The sequence below is a fragment of the Harpia harpyja genome, chromosome 22 (genome assembly GCF_026419915.1).
Source record: "Harpia harpyja isolate bHarHar1 chromosome 22, bHarHar1 primary haplotype, whole genome shotgun sequence".
Classification (NCBI taxonomy): Eukaryota; Metazoa; Chordata; class Aves; order Accipitriformes; family Accipitridae; genus Harpia; species Harpia harpyja.
Genome location: NC_068961.1, coordinates 9,123,388 through 9,145,890, shown reverse-complemented (window position 1 = coordinate 9,145,890; position 22,503 = coordinate 9,123,388). Strand labels below are relative to the sequence as shown.

The following is a 22,503-nucleotide window of genomic DNA, read 5'->3' as shown; positions in this document are numbered from 1 at the left end:
TCATTGTTTAAATTATTCTTTCTTTTATAACATACTTAAGACTTACACTATCTAAATTAGGAATATTCTAATGACTAAAAAGTGCACTTTTAATTTTTAAATGAAGTGGCAGTCCAGTAGGATGAAGTCATTCTGGTGTATGCTGACAGGGAGGCAAAAAAACATTCTGACCATCAAGAGCAGTGGTATCATACACCCAGCAAGGACATTAACACAATTGGGCACATCTTGTTTATTTTTATACAGAACTTTATATTCTGGCATTGGATCCTAAGTAGGATTCTCTACTATGGGTACAGTCCAAAAGCATGAGGCTATGTAGTTAGTAACAGTTTCATTGATTTTTCAAGAAGTGTCTTCCATGCTAAAACCCAGAATATGTCAGTATTTACACAGCGCTCATAACTAACTGGCTAATCTGACTGGCTTTTATAATTGGATACTTCTATTAGCATAGCACTAACTTTAAGGCTTCATTTACAACACTATGCAGAGCATCAGTTAATTTGCAATATAATAAAAAATACAGCTCACTTTAAAGACTTTTTGACAAACAGTAAGATCACTGCTGCAACGAAAACATTTTTCAGTAACTAACTGTTGTAGAGGATACATGATTTCAGCAGGAATGTGTGCAACACACTGATTTAAAAACAAAACCAAAAACAACAACAAAAAAACCCACAACCAACCAACCCACAGACAATACAGCAGGAATATGTGCAGCATCCACTGATTTTTTCTAACACTCCCCTCCCCCAAACAAAAAACCAACCCACACACAATACAATAGGGAAAAAATGTTAAGAAAGAGGTGAAATGGAAGTAACTCTTGAAAATGCAACATTAAAGCACATTTCCTTTATTAGCTGTAGAACTTGAACTTTAGTCATGCCACAAAATAGCATATCCATGTATACAATATCTGTATTGTCCAACACAGAGCCAATGATCAAATAAACCATTGTTGCACTAACAAGCACTACTGCTCCTACAGATGAAGGGAGATGCTTGGTTGGGTTCTAGGTGGGTTTCCAAAGGCAAGAACACATCTATGACAGTTATACATGTGTCTTGGCCCATACAGTCACATTAGTAGAAATACAACTTTCAGCCACATTAGACAGAGCCCATCTGAGCTAGTGACTGGGCTTCACTAATAGTCAGAGAGATATAGGTACATCACTGACAAAATTCATCTTTACTGAAGCAAACATTTAAAATACATTAGAAGCTGTACACTAATTTCTTGCATCTCTATGAACTATTAGTTGATTGGATACCCAAGCTTAGTTATCTTCACTTCACATATCTACAAATTAGACAAGTCCCACCTTTAGTTCCTTTAAATATAAAGTTAGTGGTTTTGTAGAGCAGAGGGACTGGCATGACAGAGGTAAGGAGAAGCAGAATTTGGTCACCTATCTCTTGGGAGAGGCAACAGCTACATGTCCAGTCAGCATACACACATCATGGAACCAGAGATGCATTTCCATTTCCAAAGGAACTTGCAAAGGAGCAGAGATAGGCAGGTGCAAGAAAAAGATTTACTAGTAAGTTCTGGTGAATGTAGAACAACTATTTCATACACAGGAGTCAACTGCAGCAACATGATAGATTAAAAATAAGATTCAAAGTTAATTCTAGTATAAGAACAGCACAAGTCCCCTTACTTCTGTAATCCTGCACCTGGAAGATTTTTGCTCTTATGCTCTAAGAGCTGATAACCTCAAGCTATCCACGAGCTAATTTGTGCTGTGAGACTGTAATTATTCACCAAATCTAAAAGATACATTTGCTATAGCTTTGAAGGAAATAACTCTTAAGACAAATCATAGAAAGGAAGAGAGTTAGACATTTACATTCTACATTTTATTACTTCATAGTTAAGTCTGAAACTGTAGAGCTCCAGCCTCTGTAATCACCTCTTTCGCAGAGTGCAGTAGGGTCCTTTGGTTTCATTGCCACCATTCAGGGCAGAGCTACCAAAAACCACACAGCATCTGCAGACTGGAAGTTGTGAGGAGAGACAGAGGAAGTTGTTCACAACGGAAAGATTACAAGATAAAAAGCTGGGTCAAAGAGACTGGCAGAAAGTAAGTCTACTCATTACACAAGCCCAAACCAGTTACAATTACTATGGTCCAGCCCTCTTTCTACAGAGAGCCAGAAAAGAGACCCTGTCAGCAGGCAGAAAATCCTTGGCTGGAAAGAGGAACAGGAATAAAACAGAAAGGGAAAGGCCATCTTTCTGCAGCCAAAATTTTTGAGGGTTTTTATAGCCTTATCACAGTCTACCTTGAGATAGTGCTTTTCCCTTCTCCTTTATTCATACTTTAAATCAGCTATATACTTTTAGAATTAGTCCCTGTGCCACCAGTGACTGACTTTCAAAATACTATATGCCAATTTTGTCCTTGCTGTAAGAAGAACTCAATCCAATCCTCAACAGCACAAAAGTCAATTTCCTTCTAATTTTTCATGTGATCATGAAGTCTTGTATGGTTTCGCAAAATTAAGTCGCCATTTCAAAAATAAACTAATGGTCATTTGAACTGCAATAGCGTTTAGGAAAACCTGTATGCATATAAATGTGTAACCAGTAGTGGTGGCCTTGGAGGAGGGGACAAAAAACAAAACAACCAACCAAAAAAAAACCAACCGCATGAGAGACTTCTTACTGTTTTGCAAAATTTATAGTTCCTTCACAAGGCCAGAGGAAATTCTTCCTATCCTCTTGATTATATGAATGAAGATTGATTGGCTTCTGCTCCAGAGAGTAATGAAATATATTCTCTGAACCTTTGGCTCCTGAGAAACCCTTGCTGTCACACACCCTGTTTAGCAGAATGAACAGAATTACCCAGTGCTGCTCATGAGCCATTTTGCTGCAGCACAGCACTGCTAAAGCTTATTTTCTTCCAGATGAAATAATCAGAATATTCCAAAATATTTTTCAAGCTGACATTCTTCCTAAAAATCCATGGTCATTTCTCCTTCAAACTGCAACTTCATGATCAGCTGCATACGAAAGATCACCTTTCAAAAACCTAACTGGGAATTTCTGTTACAAACTGTATTCTTACCAAAACATTCTTCTTTGCATAATCCAATTTAGCTTCAGCCTCTTTAATGAGCTGGGAACCTCACATGTTCAGAAAGAATGCCTCATTTACACATAAGCAGTTAAATCCAAAGTCTACAGTGGTTCCTCTTCCCCCAGTAAAACATGACTGTATAGTTTTATAGCACAAATGAGTTTTAAAAACACCATGACTGATACTCTTACACAGTCAGAATTGAAGTTACAGAGCCAAAAGTTCACCTCAGGCCACCAGATATGCAATCCATAGTGTTAGCTAAGGCCTGATTTGCCTTCACTAAGCTTCAGCTAACACAGAGGAAAGGCAAATTCTGTAAAGTCACAAATATTCCCCTTGTTGTCTCCAAATAAGTACTTTTTTTCTTTTTTTTTTAGCAATCTAGTCAACTTCATCTTAGGAGTAGTTAGGCAGTCTGTTCTCATCCTATTTCTTCTGTGGAATCAATGTTGTCTGTAAGTAACTAGTATATTACAAAGGTAGTGGAAAAACACATGCTAGGAGACAATTACAGCATAGGAACACATATAAGGTGGCCACAAAAATAAGTGAAAATTATGTTGGTGTTTCTTGCATCAGCGCAGTGTGATTTTGATAAACTAAATAAACCAAGTTCTAGCTTCTTTCAATAAAGTTCTCCAACACCCTGATTAGCCAATACTCACTCCATTCACCTGTTTTATAATGAGAACTATCCATTTTCTCAGGTATCCAAGCTCCCTGAACGCCTCTGTTAACAGAGAGGTAATTGTATATTGCATGAGTGCTTGCTCTAATCTAGAGTATTTCAACAGTCTTCACTTTTCAACTTTTTTAGGGTAATAAAAAGGTAGCTCACTTTCCTGGAGGAATGATAGCTCTAGACAAGAACAGAATACCCACCTTGCATCACCCATGCTATCATTTATCATATATACACAGCAAAATTTCACAGAACACAGGACAAAATGTTTTATGCTGGTGGCTAATAATGTGCCCTAAGGCCTATTCTCAAGTACTGTGTGATAGCTTTAAGGTCTTACTTACATTGGCTCCCCACTATGAATGTACTCCCATAAGAGCTCTTCAGACAGGTCAGAAAATTTTACTTTAGTCTCTTCATAGAAATCGGTGACTTCTGTCTCTAGCTGATTATCTACAGAAAGGAAGAGGTCTTATTAGAAACAGGAATTGTAGTTTAGAGAGCATAACTTCTCAGTTTTATTTCATATTCATTTGATGTTTTCGCTTTGGAAAAATTAAAAGATACTACACGGATGTATGAAATGACAAATAATGCTCTTTAGGGACGGTGGACTCGTAACTTCCCCAAAAAAGTAAAAGCTTGCATTTTCAACCTCTGCAGTCCTGTGTTGGAGCTAACAGGTTGCTCTCCCTGTGTGGGATGCACTCTTAAATGAAAAATGCTTATGCAGAGCTATTTATGGACTGCTAGCATACACATCCAGCACTGAGTACAAAGAAGGCTGCAAACACCCTTCTAACTTTATGACTGTTGTCAAAGAACTCTTAACAACACATCATAGTTAAAAAAGTAGCTGTTACAAATGCTTGAATGTGAACGTGCAACTGCATCTGCACTGCAGACTCAGGCATCCAGCAGTCCCGTCAGTAACCATCAGTGTCATTTTCCTATCATCTCGCAAGAAATAACACAATTACTTTAGACTTCTGTAACTAGAAGCGGTTGATAGAAGACCAGAGGTGCAAAAAGGTACTGCACACCTGGGTATGGACCCTGTTGCATGTGGTACACTCTGAACCTGGTATCATTGCAGATGGAGGCTTTTCCAAAATGTGTTCAAAGGAAACGGCCTCGCACAAATGAGCGTGCACGTTACGGAAAATTAGTTCTCTCTACTCTTTTCTGTAAGTACCAAGGTCAGCATCCCCTGTTACTGCTGTTTTGATAGCAGTGGAAATTCTTGAGGAGCAGTAAGAAAGATCCACAGTACAGACCAAGGGAAGAATACTAACCAACTGCTAATGGTGTTAGTGTTGAAAACACATTTAATGACCCAGATGAAAAACAAAATTGTTGCACATGAAGATAGACTACTACGTCTTTCAGTATAGATAAAAAAAACCAATCAGCTCAGGATGAAAATTCCATCTGTAACATATACGTGGCACTTAACAACAGCATTGTAATTATAAACTAAAACAAAAAATGTATTCTAGGAAACTCTTCCATTGATTGCATCACTTGGGGAATATGCAGACTTATGGTATTTTTATTCATCTGAGTACGATGTGGCTTAAATTTGTAAACTTCAAATGAGACATGCTGTCACAGCATCAGTACTACAGTTGTATGCACTTTCACTTTCTTCCTAGAGCAAACACTTAAAGACATTATTATTCTTGCTGGATTGCTCACAGGAACCCCTTGATAACATGTTTTATTTCTTTTCCAGCAGCTCTTGTTCTACTGTACTAGCATATTAGTAAGGGTACTGGATCACTGACTTAATTTCTGTACAAGAGTTACGAGCAATCATTCCAGTAAATGTTAAAAGCTCTAAATAATTTGTCTACAGAAAGACTATGTCTAGTGAAATTTCAGAGAAATGATCCTTGTAAAAGTTCCACTAAAAGAATATTGCCATAATTATCAGAGGATATCCCTCAAACTAAACATTCCTCAAATTATACTAATAGTACAGTTCTCATAAAAACCACTTGCTTACTATATAAATTATCTGATAAAGAACATTGATGTATTGCTTCCTACAGTTCATTAACAGTCTGAGGCATTAAGCCATTACTTGACTCATCCCCTAAAAATGGGCTCTAAAGCTTCCCTTATTTACTGAAAAATGAAGTAACTACAGATACAGCAACTGCTTGTATTCATCAGCTAGTGTATAAACTGAACACAGGAGTAAAGTTAATATGGATCAGATTCTGCTCTGTCCCACAGTTTGTAGTGCCTTACTTGAATTTAATTTAGAATACTCCCACAACTTATACCGGTCTTTTAATTAGTCCCATAGCTTCCAGAGACAGTATTTCTAAAGTCTATTGTATTTTGTCATCCTCCTTCCTGTGTGAAAACTTAATACAGTAAGAAGGTTGGCTTTTGTGGGGAGTTTTTAATTTATTTATTGATAAGGTAATTCTCATCTTGAGTAGGAAGCCAGTTCAGACTGTATATGAAAAATTCCCATCTCATTTCTTCACTTGTACAAGTCCTTATGAGAATAATTTTTAATGAAAATACTGAGTTTTAATAAAATGACACATGTACCTTTACTACTGCAATGTATAATAGCCACTCCTGTGAAAACACTGTGCTCTTTGCCGTTCAACCTGTCAGGGAAGAAACGTGGATTAAGCATCAGTTTTATGAAATCTGTTATGTGCGAAAACATCCTATGTGATTATGTTGCTACAGCCTGAGAAACAGACCATTATATTAATACATCACGTGATGGCTCTGACATGTATCCTAAATAAATACATTTTATTTTTTTAATTTCAATATAGGTGGAAAGACATTGTCAAAACAAAAACACTATCAAGAGATTCAGTCATTTCAAGTCTCCAAAATCTCACTTGTACCAACGTCCACAATTTGGAAAAGTAGTCCATGGTATTAGCTTATTTACTGTACATAAGAAGTGACTATTTCAAATGCATAAGAAAAAAACAATCAGCATAAACACTACTATTACAGGCATCTTCACTGAAAGCTGGCAATAAATAGCTAGGTGATGCAACTTAGACTGAACAAGTGATAGGCAACTAGAGCTTCTGTACTCATTTAATCCAGACTGGCACCCAGGGACCCCACGGCAAGCCAGAGTAAGAGATGCAGAGTGTAGAGGAAGAGAGCCTATATATTCCCTCTTACCCCAGACCCATGTCCTCTCCCTTGGAGTGGCTCCAGAGCACCACACTGTGGCCGATTAATTTTGAGGGCTTTAGGTTTATTAATCTAATGTGTAAACAATGCAAGTATAATAAATAGCATGAGAACTTGAGACTAATTAAGGAATAGTCTCCTAGAGATTAGCCAGGCTATTATTTGATGCGATCAGAAGCATCTCACACTCTTACTATCCCCCACAACATTCCACATAATTAATTGGAAAATGAAACAGTGAGTGAAAATTTTAATCTGACACCTTGGATATATGCAGATATGTATCTTGTCTGCATTTTTTTCTGTTCATATGGAACAAAACAGAGAGGAGTTCTAAAAACCTAAATTTTAAGTGCATTTCATATCCATGATTAAGAAAGAGACTGACCTACTGAACTTAAAAAAAAAAAAAGCCAAAACATTTCCATGTATTAGAAGCAGACTAAGCACTGTAAACCCCCCCCCCCCAAAACCCATAAAAAACCCAAAAGGAAAAACAAAAAAACCCCCAACCAAACACCTATATTTGAACTAACCAAACTTGGCTTGATTTCAAACAAAAACAGTTGTGAGAAATCTCTTGCCAGACAGACTTTGGGAATCTCCTACTAACAACATATGCTGCTATCACTTTTTTTTTTTTTTTTTTAAAGACTACTACTTTTAAGTTAGTAACATGCTACAAAGGATCAAAAATTCAGCCTAAGTCATCAATGAAAAAAAAATAAATCTAAAACAGACTTACAGAGCAAAACTCCAAAAACTACCAAGCCACTTGTATTCTCTAGGAGACACCTGAACTACAATGTTAACCAGTGAAACAAGTAGTGCACCTTTTCTGTATTTCCCCCATAAAACAGAAGGATGACTAGAGGATTCACCACATCTCATCCTTCAGAAAGGAGGTGACTAGAGTTATTTAGTAGTTGTTTCTTAAAAAAAGAGAGTGCTATAAAATAACATTAAGCTTGTAGGGAAAAGTATCCTTTAGGAAAAAAACAGAAGCCTCAAAACCAGGCCACTATCCATGGAGAACTCTGATGGAAGTAGGTTTTTCCTCCTCAGTTAAACTATAGAATTTAAAGCAATTGTCCATGAACACATATCACCATGTACTGTTTTGTACAGGGAATATTTATCCATTAAATGTCAAGACTCAAACCACTTCTATGATGGTTCTATCCTCTTTCCCATCATGATTTCTCTCTGTATCTCCCCATCCTGTATCAGCTGAAGCATACATACAGTCTTGTAATAATTGATTCTGAAAACTAATCCAAGTGAGAACAAAATGGTTCATTAAATCTCTCAACTTCTTAAGGTGAAGGGGCAAAAACAAGCAGCTGTGGGTAACATAAAAGCAGGTCTAACTTCTTCAGTGGCAGAACTGGCTTACGCTATTTAAAAATGATTGAAAAATTTGTGTCTACTGAATTCTTCATATACATCAAGGAATCTGTACAGCTCCTTTTAAAACAGCTTAATATACACATTTTGAATCTTAAAACTACAGACCTTGACAGCATCCTATATGCATCTTGCTTATCAACTGGTTTCTCCAGGATCTGCTCATCCACAGTCTAAAACAGAAAGACAGAGTGAGTGTGCTGTTTTTTCTTAATTTTCAGAAACTGAGGTCAGAAATTACATTTAAACCATGATTTCAGCCAGGGCTTCAAACACGAGTCTACTGAACAGAGGAAGAAGCACAGATACTTTGGTAGAACAGGTAATTTAGTGTCAAGCACATAATGAGTGCAACACTCTACCCTCCAGTGGCTGCAGCGCTCAAACAAAAGGGTAATTCACCTTCTTCTGTCCTTAACCATTCACTGTCTCTGTGGAGATGACAGGTTTGAAGTGATGCCCACTACAAGGCACAACATTGAACAGTTCACATGATCTGGACTTCCTGACAGTCAACAGTTGCCTGAGAACAGAATTTCCATTACATACTAGAGGATCCAAGGCAATACTTACGCAACACTAGTGTCTCCACAAAACTAGCAGCAAGGCTTCCAACACTCAAGATACCAAAAATTGCCTTGTTGGGAAAAAAAACCTAAAACCCACACCCACAAAACCCTAAAGACACATCATACTGTGGGTATAACTTCTCAGTGAAGACAGCTTTCAAACTTTAACCCTAAAGATACAAGTATTTTCTACACTTGTCATAAATTAAAACAATGCTAAACCACAGAAGACTTCTTACCACAATAGTGTCTGCTCCTATGACAACATCAGGTGTTCTCAGGTGTTTCTGCAAAACAGATATTTCTCAAAAGAGGTAGAAAGAAAAAACCTTTTAAAACTTAAGGTAAGAAAACATAAGTTCAGTGGTTTACAGGTAGGGCTCTACACTGACCTGAAAATAAGACACTGTTTCCCCTTTTGCACTGTTTACAAAACATCTATATTGCCATAAAAGTGAGGAAAACAGGAGGCTTGAGCAGACCATTCTGAGGTCAATTTTGCTCAAATATGTCACTGATGAACAAATGCATCCAGGAAAGAACTGCATTCTCAAAAGTCTTCAAGGTGGCAGATAGAGTTCCTTTAAAGAAGTGCCCAGTGTATGGAAGCCAGGGAGTACAGCCCTCTAGGATCATTTTTCCAAGCCAAGTTTTGCTGAAAAACAAACTTTAACACTTTGCTTATCTCTCTCAAAAGGCAACACATACTGTCCATTTGGGGGAACTGAGAGGCTGGGGTATATAGATTCCTTGTAGCCTTTTCTTGGCTTTAAACTGTAATCGGTCCTTATAGCTGAGTTTTGATTTACTTGCATGTTACGAGGTACATAGGTATTTAACACAGCAAGACAGGAAACGTGTCTGTAACGGTCATCATTATATTAAAAAGTTGGTAGGGAGGCAATTCTTCTATAGAAAGGTTGTTGATGCGCTTTAGATAGGAGAACTAATTCCAGACATCATTAACAAAACTGCTGTATGAAGAAGCATTCTGAAATCCACTGAACTAGCATTATCACCCGCATAGTGTTTTGCAATGAAAGCCCAGTGCAAGTCAGTTAGTGAAGTTGGGTTTAAAATCAACTGTCCTAATGTTGTACCATTCTCTGAAAAAGTTGACGGAAACCTGGATAACGATTTACATTGGAGATCATGCAATATTTGCTTTGAAGAACAGTGACATCTGGCAACATTGTTGGTTTAAAGTGTTCGACATTCCTTTTCTGCCATCAGTATAGGTTCAAACACACTCCTCTCTTTCAGAGCTGCATTATTAAGAAATTATTATGGTACCTTTTGTGGGATCTAATCAGCTAGACTCCAAAATAGGTTCTGGCAGAGAACAGCCTTACGTGCTCACACACAGTGATCACAGCCAAGGGCAGAAGTCAAATATGCCACTGATAGTGTAAGTTGTATCACTGGTTTTGGCAATATTTAGGATACAAAATGGATGCCTTGACTACTGAACCTGAAATCACATCAGCTTCTCCCTTGTTAAAATGCAATTGCCTGTTTCTTTGTCCAGAATGCTTTAAAACAGATTTGTCTTCTGCTGTCCTCCAGCACCTCTATACTCACAAATTCTGAGCTATTCTCTTGTTACGACTGCTCAATGAAAGCTACAGCAAAGCACTGGATTCACATCAGTGTATTTTTCCAGAGTCTGCCTCCACAGTCAACAAATACCTGGAATTAACAACTGTCCAGCCACACCCCTGACTGTTGGAAGGAACTACCAAGTATATAACCCAAGCAACAATAGGTGTGCTGCTGATAAGAGATGCGAGTCAATTCTGTTTGTGGAAAGCCCGAACTGCAGGCACAAGACCTTCTTTTGATTAGGTAAGTTAATTTCAGGAAACTATCTTTCACAAAGGACAGAAAAACATCCATTTGCCTTCAGTGAGGAAAATGCACTCAGAGACCACCTAGGAAGTACATGCAAATTAAGTCACAGTAACACGCACCACTTAAAGACAAAAATCTCATTGCTGAAATAGCTGGTAACTTACTACATGCATTCTGTTTGCTACTTCAAGAGCCTTCTGTTTTGCTGTTTCCACAGCATACTCATAAGGGGCTGCAAAAGATGACTTTTCAAGTGTCTCCTTAAACCAGGAGGGAACCACCTCAAACCGCAGGCCCTGTAACAAAGGAAAGCAACGCAGTCAATCTGATCTTGCTATTAAAGGTTGCTCCCAAGACATATTAAGCAAGCGACAAATTTGATTTTTGCTCTTTCCACTTTAACACCCCTCCCTCCCAAACACACAGGGTTAAAAACAGTGCTTCCATTACAGTGTTTGGTGTATACATATCATGTGCAAGCAGTCCAAAACAAAACAATCAGAAAGAACTCTTAAACTGGTGTGCTTACTTGATTTTACCCTTATTCCTTATTAGAACCTAATCGCATTAGTAATTTCACCATTCTTCTCCTATAAAAATCTAACAGTATAAAACTTATGCACTTCATAAACAGACTATTCTACTACTGGTTCTTTCTTATTGAATTCATCCATAGTACTTTACTATGTAGCACACATTCTTACAGGAGCTTTACTACCCACACTTAATGAGTCATTATACATGTGATAAACAGAAAACAAGAAGAGGCACTTTCTGTATGGTTTTGTCAAAAAACATATTTTTCCTACTTCTTGCCTGCAGGTTATACCTGTAAAGCTACTACACCCAGCAGACACATTATGGTCCTAATAACTTAGTGCATGCTTGAACCTTGGTGCTTCTCCCATCTCTCCATTTGGAAGAGAATATACTTTTTCCCATTTAAGTTCAGCTTCTCCCACAAAGAAGAGTACCACTAAGCAATCTAAATTAGATGCATTCTAATACTCAAGTGCCATCCAAAAGCCTCCTGCAGCCTGCCTGGTGAGGTCAACATGTTCCTCCACAGGGGCTGAATGGTCTGAACGATGGGTTACAGCTTCCTTTGCACTCCGCAAGTGCTTTACAGAAAGAAGAGGAGACAGCTACCCTATTCCCCCTGCCCCTCTCCACTCATAATACTAATCCCATCAAGTTTTGACACGTTTCAGAAGCCCAAGTTCAAATTTTCCTAAGTTTTGGTAGCAAGTGTCTGGAGTAAGGGCAATGGAAGTACATTTTTAATTACTTCAGTCCATGGTAAGACCTTCCAAACGTTTCTATAACGTGCCAGAAGTAATCATGCCGGCATTTTTCAGCCTAAGTCGTTTGATCACGCCACCTCCCTGTCAGCAGAATACTTTAATCCACTCTCGTATTAATCATACACAAAACTGGCGCACGCGTACTTGCTTACAGAGGAAACCTGATCCAAGAAGCGCTGGGATCAGAAAAAAAAAAAAAAAATACTATTCCTAGGTAAGCCGGCGTGCAGCTCGGGGGGGGCAGAAACGCGGCCGCAGCCGGGCGGGAAGCCCCGAACGGCCCCGGGCCCGCAGGCCGCTGGCGCCGCCGCCATCGCCCGCAAGCGCAGCGAGCCCGGCCGCTGCCGGAGGCCCGTGTGGGGCCGGTGCCCGCCCTCGGCCACCCGCCCCCGGGAGCGGACGGGCGGGAGGGCCGGGAGGCGGCGGGAGCCGCAGGCCCGGCCCGGCGCTTGGCGGCCCCTGCCCGCCGCCGCGGGGCAGCACCGCCGGCCCTTCTCCCCCCGCCCGGGCGAGGCGAGGCGAGCGGCCCGCCCGCACTCACCACGTTGGTGAGGATCTCCTGCCGGCGCGGCGAGGCGCTGGCCAGCACCACCCTCTTGCTGACCAGCTTCCCCAGCACCGGGTTCAACACCATGGCGGCGGCCGCCGCGCCTCCGGCCTCCCGCTCCGGCGCAGATCGGGGGCGGCAGCGGGCGGCGGCCTTATGCGGCGCCGGGGCCGCGGGGCGGAGCCGGGCCGGGCCCGTCCCAGCGAGCCGCGGAGGCCCCGCGGGGCCGAGGCGGGCGGGGAAGTGCTGGGGGCCGGGGAAGGGAGCGGGTTCGGCCGGCCGGGCCCCTGGGCCCCGCCTCGGCCTCTGGGCCCGGGCGGCCTGGCGGGAGCGGGCCTGTGATAAATGATTTAGTCCCAAACAGGATTTTATTTAAAGTTTACCATTTATTAAATGAATAAAGGCAAGCAAACAGCGCTGGGCACGCAGGGAGCCTCTGCTCTACCAAGACGTGCACTGTGAAAAACAACACAGCTTCTTTTATAGTCTAGCAGTAGTTACATATAATAGGCGTGTTCTCCCTAAAAAACTTTCCACCTCCTGGCTGCGCAGGTGCAGTAGTTCTTTTTGTATCTTTTCGAACTCCCCCCAGCAACCGAGGGGCCCTCCAGCCTATGCATCTCCGACCAGGCTCCCCACTGCCCAGACACAACAGCAGACATCTTGTGTAACAGCCGACACCCTGCACAACACCAGCTGTGGCTACCGAAACCCAAACAAGTTCAACAGCAAGCCATAACAGACACTTCTCTTTTAACAAATGCATATAACAAATTGCTTATACACAGCTATCTCAATACACCCCATGCTCACACATACCAAGGGTCACCCCGTTCACAACATTGTTCAACACCATGACAAGTGCCTCAGTTCTCCCTTAAGATCTCTTGCTTAACACTGTGTAGTTAATCAGCTCAAAACCAGTTTTGAGCTAGCAGAAAAAGAACTATATACATGCTATCTGTTTCCCCTTGGTCTGCGGTTATACAAAGACCAACAAAGTGGTTAAAGATTATAAATTCAGCGAGGGTCACACTTTACTATGCGACTCTAGCATTGTTTTACATTAACACGAATCAGGTGAACACATTTCACAGGGCCTGCGCCGGTAACGGGCCCGGCGGGTGAGGAGCGGGCCTCGGCAGCCGCACCGCTGCGGGGGGAAGCTGCGGCTTTACCAGAAATCGGCGGTGCACCGCCTGAGGGCCGGCTTAAGTGAGGGGCACCGGGCACCGCCGGCCCGTGTCCGGCCTGGGAGCCACGTTTAACAGCGCGCCTCCCCCGCGCCGGTCGCTCTCGAATGAAGTATTTGGAAAAGAGGCCGTAGCAGTCTCTGGTTTTCGGTCAGAAGGAACTGTTACCGTCACCTGACTTGATGCAAATCGTAGATATTGGCCTTCTAAGCCAGTAGAAAAAGTTCAACATAAAAACTCAAATTTATTCCCAATAACTTGCAAGTAGTGCCACGCTATGTGTTCTCTCAGTTGGCTAGGAAGAAAGTGAAATAGGTACTCTCGCATTGAAAAGTATATCCAGTCATTAAAATAGCAGTTTGCATTGAACAATCGGCTTTCTGGACATCCGTCTCACGGACCGCATGTCGGGCGGGTTGTGTTAGGGATTGCCCAACGGAGGGGAGCCTGCCGCAGCTCCGTGCCCCCAGGCGCTGCCCGCAGTGGGGCTGAGCGTGTATTGCCAGCAGGCACGCGTGCACACACGATGCAACGTGTACGTGGACACATGGCGAGCAACACGGGCAGGCACGCGCAGCGCTCACGCAGACACAAACGGCGCCGAAGGTCTCCGGCTGTTCCCCTCGCTGGCTGATCAGGATGAAGGTCTGTTGGTGGAAAATAGACACACACACGCAGATACCTACCTGTCTGCAGTGTGGACCTCTCCAGGAGCAGAGCTTGGAGAGGGCTCCGGTGGCACCGGGAGGGGCTGGGGCAGGGGCTCCTTTGCCCCTGTGGGGGTCCGGGGGCTCCCCCCACCCCTGAGCCTCCTGCTTCTGTCAGTGCACAGGGATTAATCAGCCTTTTGGCACCACAACCTAAGAGGTTGTACACCATCCTAAGTATCAGAATTTAAGTTTTGAAGCTAGATTTTTTTATGGGTGGCAGTGACTTGAGAGCAGAATTGAGAAATTGAAGATGTTTTTGCTCAAATAATTAAAAAATACTAAGAACCTAGGGAAATTATACTGAATTGAAAATAGAAATAAAATGCTTAGATAAAATACAACTGTGAATGTAGACAGCTGTCCTCTGCAAATCCATAGTGCTGGGCTAGCTGGAGAGCCAACTAGGAAAAAAGGGCCCGTGTGAAACAGAGCGAGGAAGAGTCTGTGCTTGTCATAGAGCTTGTCAGAACAAATTCACTGCTCTTTTTTCAGGGCTGTGCACTGACACTGCTCCTGGCAAACAAGGAGGTTTGAAAGATACTACAGAAATGGAAACCAGAGTATCTTTCATATGATACTAATACAATTTTTGACTGAATAAAAGGACAAGGATCCCATCAACCAACAGAAACATATGTTTCCTGGCACACATAAGACAAAGATACGGAGTTATTCCTCTTGGAAGAATATTGCATCCCTACCTCTAAGGCCTGCAAGTTTGACACAGTTGTAAATCCTGATACATGTACATCTTCAACATGACTGCAATACTAACCAAAGAAAAGTAACCTGCAATTGTATGGATGCTCCTAGAATTTGGGACACGCTTCTTACCCAGAGTCATCTTTCTATACTATGCCTTGCTTTGTGTGGGATGTAAGCAAGCCTGATAAACTAAATTCAGATACTCCAGAGTTTTCCATCTCAAACCAACGGGCCTGATTTTCTTCTTAGTCTCATTTTATTCAGTCTTCCAGTATAGTTTCACTGGCATAGAAACAAAGCAATGAAGTTGTGACTCCAACCCAATGTGTGTATATGTATAAAGAGCAGATCTGACAAGAAAGAACACCTTCTGTTCCAGCCAGCTTGTTTTGACAGACAATAACGGAACACAGATCTGTCTCTAGTCATCTGTAGAGCCTGTAGAGATGCGTGCAACGTAACTCATCTTTCTTACACGTGGCGTCCCATTAACTTGAGAGTAAGACAAGCATGACTTACCTCCCTTGGCTGAATTCTGCTTGTATACTGCTCCTCTGATTTGCACAACCGACTTCTTCAAGGTAAAATAAATAGAAGAAGTATGTGGTATTTCTATAGATTTTTTTCCATGAAAGTTCAGACAATGTCCAAAAATGGAGGTCACTAAAAGAATTCTTTACGTGAAGAAAATGAGATGTGGCTTTTTGATTATTATTTTTAAGGAGTGGTAATTACTAAATCTGTTATTCTGATAAACTTACGTGACAAAGAGTGATTCAGTTTATTTAAAAGACAAAGACATGAAGCTGTTGAAATACATGTTTTCATTTACCTTTATCTTATTTATGCTGGTCTAAATGCCAGTCCAAATAACCCTATGAGAAAAGCTAAACCACGTCACATAAGCTACCACAGTTGGGAGAGGTTTGACAAGTAATCATTATTAACTGCTCCATAGCAGCCTTGCAAGAGTCAGACAGAACAAGTGTGAGGCTGCAGCAAGCTGACCGAGGTGAAGATCAATGACACCAGCAGTTATCAGAAAAGTTTCTGTCTTGGCTGACTGTGCTAGTCAAAGATTAGCTTGTCCAAGGTTGGTTATGAAACTGTTGACTTTTTCCAAATATCCGAGGTATTTTGAACAAAAGCAAAATAGCAGTTAGAGCTCTGAACTGCAGAGACCTTTCCTCGGTATTTTTGTTCTGGACTTCTCTGCTTTTCTGCCTATGTAATTATGCTATGGCCATCACAGTAATGCCTTCAAACATGTAAAGAACACTATGATAATCAAATTCTTGTGCCTACTTTTATGTATATCGCAATGAGTGTATGTATTTCAACCTGCACGTATTATTTGGCTGAGTCACCTGTGCAAGCGCAAGATCAAATTCTTTGGGGAACAATTCATTTCCCTTGCAAAGAAGTTAGTGAATTCCAGGGACATTGCTATGAAAGGAATGAGCGTTTCACTTTTCACAAGACAGCTTGGCTTTTCTAGGATGATGTCATTAATTCCAAGAGCTCAGACTTACATTTTTCAAGGCACCTCTTTCTGCCATTGAAACCCTTGCCATAGTCCAACGTGTCTGCACAGTTCATGAAGTAAGTAATATCTCTTGGTTTTATTACTATAGGGAAAAGAGCATTAGTGGTTTACACATGGATTCTATTTCACCAGCTGATCATCAGGAACCCTCCTCTGTTTAAAAACATCATTCTGTCATTTAACATTACCTGTGCTATGTTTTATTTTTATATGTACAACTGGTATTTCACTAGCAGTCTTTTGAGCAAAGAGTTACCTGCTTCATGTAACGTTCTATCATCTCCTTGATCTTTTAAGATTGCTTTACATGTTCAACTAGATTTGTGGGTTATAAAGGGGTATTCCAGATGTTTTAATAAATTTCAAGGTGTATAAAACAGAAGTACATGTTGGCTCTCAAATTATTTTGTCATTGCTTCTTGCACAGTACTGCTGAAGTTTTTCTGGAAAATAAGACTTTCAAGAACCATTTTTCCAGACTCGGGGAGTGCTTTCAGAGCGGGTACCCTAGATTTCTTTCACCAGTCTTGCTGTTTAGCTCTGTGTTCTCATAGCCCATTGTTAAGAACCCCTATCAATTCAGTTTTCTTCAGCTCAGATCTAAATGCTCCTTCCTCCCCTTCTACCCAACTTGGAAGGCCTGCAATAGCTCAGTGTGTCTGCATGATCACTTCCCAGAATTTCCTTTCTATTTGAAGTAGAGCAGTCTTACAACCATATAGAGGTATTTGGGGAAACCACAGGAAGTCATTGTAAGTTAAATATGTGGGCTGCATCGTATGTAAAGTCGCTGTAAATGTTTTTACATATACTTAATTTGAAGATGTTTATCCCACATAGCTATCAAATGAAATTATACCTTGCCTGTGAGGAAACTTCACAACTGCTGAGGGAGTGCAGTATATCTAGTACCAGAGGAATATCAGCCTGCCTCTCGGGCAGCTCCATCCATGTCCATCTCATGGCACAAGGAGAAGAAGCTACATTAAACATGGATGTAGCAAGGCCCAGGAGGAGAACGTGGCCATTCACAAAACATCTTTTAGCAACAGAGAAATCATTATCCAAGCCCCGGTGAAGCATCCTTGGCCAGCGTATTTAAATAGTGCAAAGAGTTTCCTTCCAAGAATAATTAAAGAAGGGATGTCAGGGATTTGCTTTTGGCCTCTGCCACAGAGAAGGTATTGCAAGGTGGAGAAGCCTAGAGCCTTGAAAAAAAAAAAATCTCACTGTGAACACAACTAAATCCTGGTGAGAGGAGCACAGAATGACAGGTTTTGTCCCTGCATTGTCCAAGAAGATGAGATGCCAGGTCCACAGCAGCAACACAGGGCAGAAAAAAGAAAGGAATTCTTCCTTCCTGCTAGTTTCCGCCTGATATCAAATGTGTGCTATAGCCCTTTCTGGGATGAAATGTGCTGCAAGCACATCCCAATTTACATGATACAGAAGCAGCATCACAGTTACATATGGTTCCATTGCTGTCTTTCCCAGCTGTTGCCACAGCCCAGTGTCTCCTGCTGAAAGCAACTTCCAGTCTGCAGCTTGCCAACAGCCTCAGAAGAGAAGACCGGTCAGTGCTTAATAACCCTGTAATGACTGGGACAGGAGGGTGTTTCCTGACAACACCACTAGTTATCTGTGTGTTTGTGTTTTTGAGGGGCAGTGGATTATATTGAATCCCCAAGCCTCTCTTAAAGTCACATGGCTGGCTTGTGCTGCACTGGTAGTTCCACCTCTAATCTCAGCATTGCCCCAGTCTCACTCCTGTTAACACTTACATAATCTCTAGAGAAAAATAGTGTTATCAGACTATACAGACCACAGTTCCTAAATTGTTTATATTTGAAAAACACATAAACAAGTTCATAAAATATCTTCAGAAAATGTGTGTGTATTTACATAATGTATATATTAGCCACACAACATGCACATGCTATATACGTGTGTGTATTTATATAAAACACGTGCACACGTATATAAGATACAAATAGTATTTGCCTAAGTATGAAAAACAAGTCTTCCTTCTACTTGTACAGTATAATGATTAGTGCAGAGACAACGGTATAAAGTTAGAGAAAATGAAGATAAGAAGCAGAGAAGGTAAGGTTTATTGGCTCAGCTGGGACCCCAGCTCTTCCAGAGAATGGCTGCCGCGGCTCCAAGGTCAAGAACATCAGTGGAGCTCTTATGTTCATTATTTAAATCTCCACAAGAGGGCAGTGCATCCCATAATTTTTCTACGTATTTGCTCGCAGACTTCAACTTTCAAGTAGCTGTAGAGAACTGTAACTTTTAAGGACTAAAGACGACGAACCACAGACATTCGGAGTCCTAGTTTTAAGTATAAGGATTACTTAACATAACTGGGTATGCCTGCATGTGTGTACTATAGGGACAATCGAAGTTAACATCAGTAGGTCTAGCAATATCTTGAAAGAGCTGCATTGAGATCGGAGCTATAAAGAATCATAAACACATTAACAGGAGCTAAGATATGTTTGTAACAGAGCTTAAGGCCCATCCAGCAAATTTGCATAGTTGTAAGAACAGGAATAATTCCACCCTGTGACCCAAATACCTTTGTTGAATATGAAAATAAAAACTTAAATACTGTCAGACTAAAGGCTTTATTTTTGTCTTCTACCTTCTCAGTCTGATCAGATTTATCAATTGAAGAAAAGCTATCATCTGTTGTATTTTGTCTTATTTTTGTACTCCTTTCAAGGTTTAGTTTTAGCAGCAATATGTGGGAACACTTGCCTTGTTAAAAAAGCTCAAATATATGGACATTTTAGGTGAAAGTGTACAGAGTAGTTTGCATTATTCATCAGAATGGGGTGAGATACTGATGCATTCTGCATATACTATGGAATGCAAGGTGAAATAGGGAAAGGAAAAATGTCAGCCTGTGGACAATAATGAGGAACTGGGGACACCAAACCATCAGTGTTGCACAGCTGAAACTTTTTGAATGAGAAAAAGCCATTGCACCTACGTAGAGAGTTTCTAATTGAGAAGGTGGACAGACTCTTTGTAGAGGTAAATGATGGGAAGAGGCTTCCTGCCATTTAACTTATATGTTTTCCTTTATTTTCTGAAGCCATAGGAGTTTGGAGAGGTGAGAAAGACCTGCAGCCTATTTGTTTTCTGAGGTCCCCAGGAATATTATTTCCCAGGTCATGAGTCTACATGGCTTTCCATCAGATGAACAAACTGCTGTTACAAGCATTAAGATGGCAAAATCTGAAGACAGCTGTCAAGAAGAAGGTGGTAGCAGTCCCAGGATACCAACATTGCTTTTGTGGTGTGGGTCCATGGTAACACAGACGTCTACCAACATCTGGATGTCTGAATGCAACCAGCAGCCAAAGCAGCTATCATGTAGGTTTTGGAAACAGAGGCAGCAGTCAACATGAATGTTGCCAAGCAATAAGACGCTTAGAGCAACACTTAATATCTACTTTTGATCAGATAAGTTGCACCTTTTGTGCAAGCCCACATTTCCAGAGATCTAAGTCCCTCTGTGAGATGTTTGCTCTGTATCTAGGTAGTGGTTTATTTGTCTGTTAATCACATTCCTTTCCTTACAGCAGAGATCTGGAGATTTGCTGCTGCTTCCAGCTTTCACACTGAAAGGGCTCCGTGTTTCTAAAATGAAACTGGGTGTTTATGAAGAAAACTATTTACAGACGTTCTCTAACTGCAGATGGCCTCTTGCAGAGACTAACTTTCTGGATCTTTCTCCAAACTCTCACTTACTGTATTTCTCCCCACAGCTGCCACAGAGGTTACTTCTTCAACCCTCTCCCATCTCTGGCTTGAATCTGTTTATACCTCCCTTAAGTCTGTTGTCCTTTCTTCTTTGAAAAGCCTGGCTCAGCAGAGGAGCCAAACCTTTACATTTCCTCAGATTTAAGGCACTCAACTAAACTCTTCCACATTTTTCTTGTACCTCACTGTATCCACCAACAGCAGTTAAGGGTGTGGAAGATACTGAGAAAAGCTTCAAAGGACAATTAGCCTAGGTAGCTCCCAGCAGGACAACACGCGCACATTACTTTCTGCATCTGAGTAATTGTGGCATGCCAGAGCCGGGTCATGTGGGCAGTGGTGTGGAAACTGGGGAAGGAGAACCATCGGTGTCCCAGTGCTGAAAATTTCTGCAGAAGGAAAAGAAAAAGACTGACTGCAGGACATCAGCATGAGTCAAGACAGTCAAGCAGGGGGTTGAGGTATTTATTTATGCTAAAAGCTAGAAAGGTATTCTGCCTGGCAGCTCTGAACTTCTTGCTTTATAATTAAAGAGGCCTGAGAGTCTCCTCATTTGATAACATACTCCAGCTGTTTAGACTTTAAGGAAAACTACTAGAAGTCATAAGACTTGCAACCAAGTAATGAAAGACAAGGAGTTCAGTAGGAGTCCAGACTTCAGACAGGCAGGGTCTTTTTGTCAAATAAAAAAGCAAGCTTTAAAAAAGATATTTCAACTAAGCATTATGCTCTATTCTATTACGCACTCCATAATTACACTTTATAGATTTGACAAGAGAACACTTACTGCAAAAATTTAATCCAGAATCAAAGTAACCCAAATATATCAAGATGAATAGTATGATTGAAATTTTGCTCTCAGTGACTCCTTTTAAGACTATGAACTGCAGCATAAATGAGGAAAGACAGTACAAGATTTATTCTAATAACGAGTCCGTCTTTTTTCCAGGATGGATTTAATTACTAAGTACAATAACCAAGGCTTATATCTTAATCATTCTGGTGAGAGTCACTTTATATTAAAATTTTTATTTGGGGCACTTAAAAGAACTGCAGCTTTAGATGCATCTAAAAGTTTTGCCAATAAAACTGATTCTCCTAATGGATTTTGCCAGGACAAGATACTGTCCGAATATCTTAAATCAGCTTCTCTAGAGGAACTTGTCAGGTTGTTAAAAAAGACCTTGTTACATGCTCTTTCAGCAAAGGGAAGCACTAGAGTGTATTTGCCAGTGTATTTGAGACAGTTCAGGCCAGGGAATCATAGTCTTCACTAATGCAGCGATGACAGCTTTTAAGAGTAGACCAGGCTGCTGCGTGAGAAGTTGAAAGAGAGCCAGCAACTGCGAGTGGCCCTGCTTCAAGAGGACAATGTCTGCTGCTAGTCAGCTCCAATGGCAGCAGCCTTCAAGAGGGTAGGGTGGTGGAAAAAATGAGAACAGAGGTGAGAAAGGATGTTAGAAATGGAATTAATGATATGCTTTGAAGCAAAATGGGTTAACTGTTAGCAGCAGCCAGAGGGGTTCGTTGAAGGGCGATACACGAGTTCATCTTTACCTGAACGTGCGGGACTGCTTGATGAGGGGGGTCAGCCAAGGTGACCTCCAGAGGTCTCTTCCAACCTCAACCACCCTGTGATTCTGTGACTTGTCAACAGGGCTACATCACAGAGGGCCTCCCCCCGAGGCACCCGCAGCTCCCTCCCTGACTCTGGGACAGCCTCTCCTGGGACAGCAGCAGGCAAAGCTCCCCGCGGGATCCCCACTGGCAGCACCCCAGCCGGCAGCGTGGAAGAGGGTGGGCTCCAGCGCAGTTCTGGCAGGCCTTGCGTGGGAGCACGAGACTGGCTCGAGCGGGGCAAGGGGCTGCCTAGCTTACGGTGTCCTGCCTCAAGCACTGGCATTTAAAGAAAAGGAAGAACAGGGCAA

At 41.4% G+C, this 22,503-nt stretch overlaps 1 protein-coding gene across 3 annotated transcripts in view; it reads right to left on the bottom strand.

Moving 5' to 3' along the window:
• The window catches only part of ASMTL (acetylserotonin O-methyltransferase like), a 30,394-nt gene extending 17,621 nt beyond the window's left edge, over positions 1-12,773 (bottom strand). For all 3 annotated transcript variants that reach the window (XM_052773662.1, XM_052773663.1, XM_052773661.1), the window contains exons 1-6: positions 12,642-12,773; positions 10,961-11,092; positions 9,185-9,232; positions 8,485-8,549; positions 6,352-6,413; positions 4,128-4,236 (exon numbers count right to left, since the gene is read on the bottom strand). In XM_052773662.1, the coding sequence (XP_052629622.1) occupies positions 4,128-4,236; positions 6,352-6,413; positions 8,485-8,549; positions 9,185-9,232; positions 10,961-11,092; positions 12,642-12,734 (509 nt within the window). In that variant the 5' untranslated portion in view covers positions 12,735-12,773. The remainder of the gene's footprint in view (positions 1-4,127; positions 4,237-6,351; positions 6,414-8,484; positions 8,550-9,184; positions 9,233-10,960; positions 11,093-12,641) is intronic.
• Between the last annotated feature and the right edge of the window lie 9,730 nt (positions 12,774-22,503).